Genomic DNA, 9075 nt, shown 5'->3' with positions numbered 1-9075 from the left:
CGATAACCAAACAAGTTCTGAATCATAAGTTTAGCAGCACCCCTTTGGATGTCCACTGAAAACACCCTATGGGAACACACAATGATCCGGAAGCAGATAGCTTTCTGAACAAGCGATCACCCCTCCCCCCCCCCCCCATGTGCATGCTAACACAACACTGGATTTTATATCAAAATAAAAATTATTCAAATACTGTTGTCTTGAAAAAACTGTAAACTACAATCACTGAATTGTGCTTGGTAATGTTCCACTGCGGATATGACTGCCTAATGATCACTTTTTTTTACAGCAATAAAAGCTATCCAGATAGATGTGATTAGAAGCTGAGGTCTAGGACACCACTCAGCAGCCCCGATAGCTGATGGACTGGGGCTTGTTTTACTTGTGCTCAGAAACTACACGCTGCTTTTTTTTTTTTTTAAACTAATGACTAATATACATTATTGCCTAATGTATATTATCACACATTGTTTGTAAATGTTTTATCTTGTTTTACTGTAAACCCCTTTTAAACATTTGTAATAAGCAGAATATCAGCGTATGCTATCTGCCATTAACCCATAGGAATAAAATGGGCTTTGGAGACAGATGTGCTAATACATTAGTAGAAGAGGCTCTTAGTCAGCTCTCTCCTCTGTCCAAACCATGCCCAAAGAACACTTCCTTTAATAGAAGAGATATACTCACCCCATGAAAATGGGCAACTAGAGGCATCTTCAATTGAGAAGGAAAATTAAGTTTAGTAAAAGTCATCCACTTAACGCCTATCAAATGCTAAGTATTTGCTCTGCTGGTGTTCCACTTGCAATTTATTTAGACATTAATTCTCTTGCTGCAGGTTGCTTCCAAATATTTATTTGACCTTCAGGCACTGTGACTATTTAGTTTAAAAAAGAACCCTAAAGCTCTGATGAATATTGAAATAAACGACTAATGGTAAAAGCAATGAGTTGAAAATTAGGAAGCCCAGGTCAAATCCCACTGCTACTCCTCGTGATCTTGGGCAAGTCACTTAACCTTCCATTGCTTCATGTACAAACAAGATTATGAGCCCTCTGGACACAGAAATACTATACCAGAATGTAACTCAAACTACTGAGAAAAGCAGAAGCTAAATCCAAATTCCACAGAATAAGTTACCAACACCTATGTTACATCTAAGGAGGGTGGGAGACCATGGAGACGTCCTCCCGTCCATTGGGCAGTTTGCAGAGCAGCGGCGTGGGCCTTTCGGACTTCAGCAGGGACTGGCAGTTCGGGATGCATACCTTTCATGGTGGAGTGACCAGGGAATGCACTGGTAGGACCTGGTCCCTGTAATTTAGCATTTCAAGAGAGAAGGAAAATCTACGGATGTTCTTCTGATTCATCTTGATGGAAATGACATGTCTACTCTCACCTCAAAGCAACTTATCTATTTGATCAAGGACAACTTGAAAATTATCCTAGATTGGTCCCTCACATCACATCATCTTTTGTAGTCAAATATTATTCCCCATCCATGCTGTGCTACTGATAGGCATCGGACTAGAGGTGTAGCAAAAATTAATCATCAAGTTGGATGATCGCTTACTACCCATGGTGGTCATCAATCAAGCACTTGTGGGCCAATGTCACCTGCTTGGATTTATATGGACATGGCGGGGTCTATTTGTCTGCTGTGCGTTTGGAGCTTTTGTTAAATGATTTTCAAGTTATAGAACTTGTCCTGTGGCCTGCAGCTTTGTTTGGAGTGGAGGAGTAGCCTAGAAGTTAGTGCAGTGGCCTGAGAGCCAGGTTTGATTCCCATTTCAGCTCCTTGTGACTCTGGGTAAGTCACTTAACCCTCCATTGCCCCAGGTACAAAATAATTACCTAATATGTAAACTGCTTTGATTGTAACAATAGAAAGGCAGTATATCAAGTCCCATCCCTTTCCCTTTTCTGGTTGGGGGGCGGAAACTACCCTTCAGGGGTTCCCCCGAGTAGGGGGTACCCAAGCTAGCCTGTTCAGAAAGTCCTTCTGGACAGGCCCTCAATGTTTACTAGGAGGTGAGTATTAGGCCCAAGCTTAAATATAGGCATGGAGGTCCACGGCTATAACCTTACCCTTGCTGCTATGGCAGAAAAACATTTGTTTACATTATTTGACTTTAGTTGTACTTCAACGCCTTGCCGATATTGGCAGGTAGTCTGGTTACTGTTTGTAAAGAAATAGTTTTTCATTTGTGTTTGTTAGCTTGGGTTTAAAGCTTTCACCAATAAACAAAGCTGTGTTCCGTTTTTATGCCATCAAGTTCCCCAGTCATAATTGTTTACGCTGAACTAACTTGTTTCACAATTTATGGTTTGGTAAAGGAGAAAAGAGTGTGTGTGTGTGTGTGTGGGGGGGGGGGGGGGGGGGGTGATTAGTTTCGTATCCCTCCATGGTCTGTCCTGTGAAGGACTGCTGCAAACTAGAGATTACCTCAGAGGAGCAAGGAATGTGAACAGCAGAGAGGAAAATGTGCACTTGTCGCTGAAGTTTTAAGCGTTTTGAAAACTCTCAATTTCTTTGAATATATAGAGCTAAGTTGTGGAAAGCAGTGGAGTTTTTCCGTTGAGGAATTCTGCTGTTCGGTTCAGTTTTTCTTAAGTCATACAACTGCATTTCAATATTGTCGCCAAACATTTGGTATGGCCCAAAAGGCTGTCTGAATGCTGGTTCTGTTCAGATTAAAAAATGCTCCTGCAAAGTTTGGACAAACCGGTCAGTTTCAATTAACCAGCTTGAATTTCAGCCATTTGACCCAGTAGTTTCTAATCCTCTTCCAGTAGCACATCCTTAATGAGTGTTCACGACAGATCTGCATATGCGGGAGACCATAAGAGTGCAAATCTATCACATATAAACTGACCAATACAACCCACAACCCCCAGGGCCCATACCGTTCAAGTACCTGACAACAACACCAACAAATGTTTCTGCTAGAGATCAATATTCTCTTACAAAGTATTAAAAAGCGATGAAAAGCAATTGTGCCTTAACTGTCTAAAATCAATACATGACAAAGTTACAGCTACAGAAGCACCACCATGACAATTAAGTATTATGATACGCTTGGCCTTTCTACAAAATAATCATCCACAATTTAACACTTGCTTGAAAGAAGTGAAAATATGTGTGTGTGTGTATATATATATATATATATATATATATATATATATATATATATAGGGTGTTTTTTCAAAAATTTCCAGCCGAACTTGAAGCCGTATTGTACACAAACATACAAAACACATGTGGGAAAAATTTTTTTTTTTTTAAAGACCGCTCAAATTATAAACAGCTGGTTCAAGGATAAAGAAAAAGGTGGGGAGAATTATATGCTGGTCAAAATCAGAAACAAGCCAGCATTTCTATATGTGTCTTCTACTAATTCTATCATCATGCAATATGTACTTCAGGGCCCACCGCCCATAACGAATTGTGTCCTCTTGAAAACACCAGCAAACACACTGCTACAGTTCCTCCTCTCCTTTTCAGCCAGTAGATTACTGTAACTCCCTCCTTGTGGCATAGGAAGAGCCCTTTTGGAAAAAAAAAAAGTCCAGATGATTCAAAATTCAGCAGTGAAAACTTAGATATCGGGTAACAGGTTCAGCCATATCACATCTTTATTCTGAAGACAACACAAGCTCCCTGTCCATTTTAGACAAGTATTTAAAATTCTCTTGTAGACTCACTGTTCATTTTATACAAGGCAGCCTTAACATCCTGCCTTATTAATGTCCCCTCACATTTCTCTCTGGCCAATTAAATCGATGCATTACAGTTCTCTTCACCTTTGGCAATCTAATGTGGCATCACATATAAATCATCCTTTTCATACACGACTTCCTCGTTATGGAATTGGCTCTCCCCAAATATTACATGTGAACGCTGTTATTTGAAATTTTAAAATCATTTTAAAAACTCATCCTTCTACGATTATCCCTAATATCCACCTCCTTCTGTGCAGGACTGGTAAGCCAAGTTTATGTTGAACACTGACAGTGAGACCCCTGTGATCACCTTTTTGGTGGCAGGGAGATTTGGAGGTAGGATTTATAGTGAGCGCTCTTGCATTAGACATCCTATTGCATAAATACCCCTTCCCTTGATGTTTTAAAGTTATTTGCTTCAGTGCCGTACTAAAGACTATGTGAGCAATGCAGTCACACAAGATGCAAATACAGGAGTGAAAAACTTGTTTTCAGCCCACCGTCTCCTCTCATTGACGATGGTGGTGGGTAGGGTAGGAGGTGCAAACCATAGCTCACTATGGTCCTGATTGATTTAGAAGGATTCACTTTATTTTTTGGTATGAAATGCAATATATGAAATGCAATAAACCTCAACCCTTATTTATTGCTGAAAACCTGGCTGTTTTCTCCTTGTTCTCTTGGGCTTTCAGGGCTGGGATCTAGTGTCACGAGCCTTAATTATTTATTTGTTACATTTGTATCCCACATTTTCCCACCTATTTGTAGGCTCAATGTGGCTTACACAGTACCGGCGAGGCCTTTGCAGGCTCCAGTGTGAACAAATACAGTGTGATGTTGTGGTAAGATCAAGTTCATGTGGCACAGCCACATTAGGGAATCAGAGAACGGAAGAGTTGTGTTATGTCCATTACGTGCTTTAGTTTGGTTGTGTTGCAGAGATTAGGCATTTAAGTTGGATCGGTAGGGTATGCCTTTTTAAACAGGTTGGTTTTTAGTGATTTCCGGAAATTTAGGTGGTTGTACGTCATTTTCAAGGCTTTTGGTAATGCGTTCCATAGTTGTGTGCTTATGTAGGAAAAACTAGATGCGTAAGTTGTTTTGTATTTAAGTTCTTTGCAGCTTCAGTAGTCCAGATTTAGATAAGATTGTATTGATTCGGATGTATTTCTAATTGGTAAGTTGATCAAGTCTGTCATGTAACTCGGGGCTTCTCCGTAAATGATTTTGTGAACCATGGTGCAGATTTTGAAGGCGATTAGTGAACGGAGAATGACTAAAAAGGGAATTGTGAGACTGTGATTCACAACTTTTGGGGAATTTCAAATCCTCTTTAGAATTAACTTGCCACAAACACTGTGGCCACAATCCTCCAGATCTCCTTCCAGGATCCTGTACTAATGAGACCTAAATCTCACCACCAGGTGTTGCTGTTGTGCAGTAAATAGAACTTCTACAGGCTGTGAATGCTGCCCCTGCATTTCATCAGTCAGAGCTGAGCCAGGGTGCAAGAGTCGACCCAGGAAGTGCAGCTGAGTTGGCTTCCATTGTTAAACACATTTCTGATACTAAATCAGCCATTAGCTGACTTAGTAACAAAGTTGACCGTCTCAACATTAACTTAGTTTTTCAATAGATTACTCCTCTTGTGCTTATACCATCCTGGAAGTCTATCATCACCATCGTTCTTGCAGGAGTCTCGTATAGATATTCCAACTGTTTGGCATTTTATTTCTTTCACATAAACCCTGAGCAGCTGCTCAAGTAGCAGGTAGATCTTTGCTAATAAAATTACAGTAAACCACAAACCATGAGATCAAAGGGAAACTGGAGATGCCACAGGGGATGATGCTAAATAAGTGGATCTGGATTTTGTGTCTGTTTTCCAAACCCTAAGTCAAGAAGAGTCACATTTCAGATACTAAAAGAATTTCCCTGTCCCAGAGGGCTTACAATCTAAGGGGCCCTTTTACTAAAGGGGAGTAAAGATTACCCCAATTATCAAGTGGTAACCGCCAAGCATCTGCATTAACTGTTAGGGTTGTTCTCGGCATCTGCCTATGTTGTTAAATAGATGGAAAATACATCATACCATATAACAAGGTAGAATTAAGTGATCTGCGGTCTCTGCTAGGCTGGCAACTATTGCATAAGTTACTGCATATTAATTGCAAGGTGCAATCCAGAACCATTTCTTGCCCCAATCTTTGCTGTGCACTTAATACAGGAATTATCACATGCTATGTCAAGCCATATCACACACAAATTCCCACATTAAGTACATAACACTCTTTAATAAAAGACCCCCTCTGTCTTTAACCAAGGAAATGGAGGGTGAAGTGACTTGCTCAAGGTAAGAGGGAGTGCCAGTGGGATCTGAACCCTGGCTTCCCTGGTTGTCAGCCCACGGCTCTACTCACTGCTTATCAAATATTTATTTGTAATCACTAATAGATAGAATAATGGCCCTATAAGCAGACTCTGAGGACCGCAAAGGGCATTTCTCAGTTTCCCCTTTTCTAGAGAGTAACACTTAAGCAGCATGAGCTGGAATTACAAATGTAACACTGCAAATCATTAAAGTATCAGGCTCCACTGGGTGTCTCCAGTATACACCCTTACATTACAGTAGTCCAATACAAATTTCTATACACAGATTGAACTGGGACCAAATGATTTTTCTTTTGTATGGAGAAAGTTAAAAAAACAGTCGTTACCTTACCTCTGCCACCTTTCACTCACACAAGGTAAGCTGACATTAAATTTGTATGCAAAGCCTTACAGAGTAAGGTGTCAGACCCACAGAAAGGAAGAAATCATGCCATAATATCGGAGTGTCAGGAATCTATTTTTTGCCTTATTTTTCCCAGTGAGTGTCCTGATTTATAACCAGCTTTAGCGTCACTGTTAGGTTACAATAATCGCTAAGAACATCTTCTCTGACAGTCTCTTCTTCCTCCGCTCCACCAGCTCTGCCTCATTAGGAAGTCGCTGTGACAGCCACATAACAGAAATTCAAGGAGGGGGAACCCCCTCTCCCCCCCCCCCCAAAAAAAACTACCAAAAAAAATTCCCAGTGATACTACCTAAAACATCTAATGAATATACACAGGCCAAGGCAATACCTGGGGCTGATGACAGTTATTTTCATTACAACAGTACAGCACTCTAGAATCTCTTAACAACTCAGAGCAGCCTTCCATTTAAAATGTGGGCACTGTCTATGGCAGAACCAAAGAACGTGGCCAGGGTGGGGGGAAGGTAATAGCCAGAAGTGGAACATGTAATGTTTGGAAGGAAAAAAAAAAAAACCGAAGGAGACCCTTAGGTTCCATGGATAAAACCAGGAGATTTAAAAAATATGGTAGTTTATAGAGGAAAAAACATCTCCTTCCTCCCCCCCCCCATTGACTTTTCAAGGCTGAACACACTGCTTTTCTGACAGCTTGTTGAGACACAAGAACAAGGAGATTCTGGGAAAAATAAAGAGTAGTGCGTTAACACAACCTTATTGGTCAAATCGCCTGACAGAAGCAAAATGGGACTGTGCGTTATTTCCAGATGCCCCTTCAGGTCAAGATTTGAATCTCGTGTGTTGGGTTTTTATTGACAGCACTAGAAATTTCAGCTCATGAATTCAGTTTTGTGATCATTGGGAATTACAATTTGTAGCTTGGCTTGCGGTCATGAAGAAATGTTGGTGTCAACTTTTTACTGAGGAGCCAGAGTTATAATGTGTCATCGACATTTTGGGGGAAGGGGTGGGGAGAAACAGGGTTAAACCTGTCAGCCAAATTTTTTCAGAGGTTACCAATCCTGGCTGAATCAAAGTAACAGAGTATAAATTTAAGGCCACATGGGTGTGATTCAGCAAAATGTTCAGAGTCATCACAGACCAGACAGCTCAACACAGTTTGGACAAATCATTTTAGGGTGGGTGGGGCTAGGTTTGATTTTTTTTGTTTTTTTTTTTACTCTAATTCGAACACAAACACATCATAAGACTCCCAACGTTAACTGTGTTCTATATTTTTCTCTCAGTTTTTGCTATGCAACGCTTGTCAAAAGAATTAATTAAATACTGCAGTGAAGTTAAGTTTTGAGCCCTCCTTCTCTTCAACTGTCTTAACTTGGGGTTTTGGTTTTTTTTGTGTGTCATCTCTGTTCACAAATAAAAAGTTCAAAAATGCAGAATATGGGCAGATTTTTGTGAGGAAGAGGGGAGAAGTCTTCTTTCCTGGTAATGGACGTTAGCGACGCATCCAGTAACACAGATCCTCCTGGGCCGAACCACTACTCAGCAGCATGTATGTATGTCTCTGGTCTTCCTTCTCAAGACTGGGGAAGCTGCTGGCACCTGGTGGGGCTCGGGGGGAGTCTCGCTGCAGCACTCTGTTCTGTCCTGAAGCTATAATCATACTGGGTGGTAAAAGGAAACAAAAAGAAAAAAAAAACAGAGAATAAGTTACTTTCCTGACACAGACAGAATGACAAAAAGGTAAGGGGGGGCTGGTTGACTTCATGTTTATATTAGTCAATTCTGTTATGCAACTCAATTACTGACCTCTCTTCTCCTCTCCCTCATCCCTCACCCCCTCCAGCAGTCCCCTACCAACTTGTTCGGGACTACCCCTGCAGAAGAATGATTCTCCATTGGGATGTGAACATAGGTCCAACTTCAGTTGCTGGCCTCACAGAGGGGCCGATGCAAAGACATTTTTTAAAATTATTTTTATTTAATTTTTTTTTTATTTAAAAATGTCTTCTATCCCACCCATCTACAAATATAGGCAGTTCATAGAATCACACACATAATAATTGATTTCCAATATGTAATAAATTTTCCAAAATTTAAAATAAGCAGCTAAACAATGATACTTCAAAAATAAGTCTGCCAAAACAGAAATGTTTTTAAAGGTACACTAGGCATCTCGGCTTTAGCGCACAATTTTGAGGTGCTAAACGTATAAAAAAAAGTTTTGCACACGCTTGTGAAATATTAGCTATTCAGCACAGATGAAGACTAGTGCACAGAAGGCTGAGCATAACCCCGGGGTTCTAATGCAACCTTTGAGGAGGAGTAAACGGCTTCCTCATTCTGCAGAATTTTAAGCCCACCTTTTTACTTCAAGCAAACATTTTCTGGTTTCACCGAAGAAGAGGAGCTGAGGGGAAGTGTGCTGGACCAAAGAAATATCGGACTGGTGACAAAATTTGGTATTTGCAAAAATTGTTTATTAGAACCATGACTTGCATGTGAGTGCGCTGGCATATAGATCACAGTACTGCACAGCTGTACACAGAGAATAACATTCCAGCACATACAATGTCAGGTGCCGATACAGGGGTCCT

General features: G+C 40.6%; 1 protein-coding gene across 4 annotated transcripts in view; it reads right to left on the bottom strand.

Annotated features, from left to right (window-relative positions):
* Positions 1-5429: 5429 nt before the first annotated feature.
* Positions 5430-9075, bottom strand: part of MVB12B (multivesicular body subunit 12B) — a 313178-nt gene continuing 309532 nt past the window's right edge. For all 4 annotated transcript variants that reach the window (XM_030207471.1, XM_030207469.1, XM_030207472.1 and 1 more), the window contains exon 10: positions 5430-8142. In XM_030207471.1, the coding sequence (XP_030063331.1) occupies positions 8056-8142 (87 nt within the window). In that variant the 3' untranslated portion in view covers positions 5430-8055. The remainder of the gene's footprint in view (positions 8143-9075) is intronic.

The sequence above is a fragment of the Microcaecilia unicolor genome, chromosome 6, assembly GCF_901765095.1.
Source record: "Microcaecilia unicolor chromosome 6, aMicUni1.1, whole genome shotgun sequence".
In the NCBI taxonomy this organism is placed as follows: Eukaryota; Metazoa; Chordata; class Amphibia; order Gymnophiona; family Siphonopidae; genus Microcaecilia; species Microcaecilia unicolor.
Note: the sequence above shows the minus strand (reverse complement) of the source record. Positions and strands in the feature narration are given on the sequence as shown.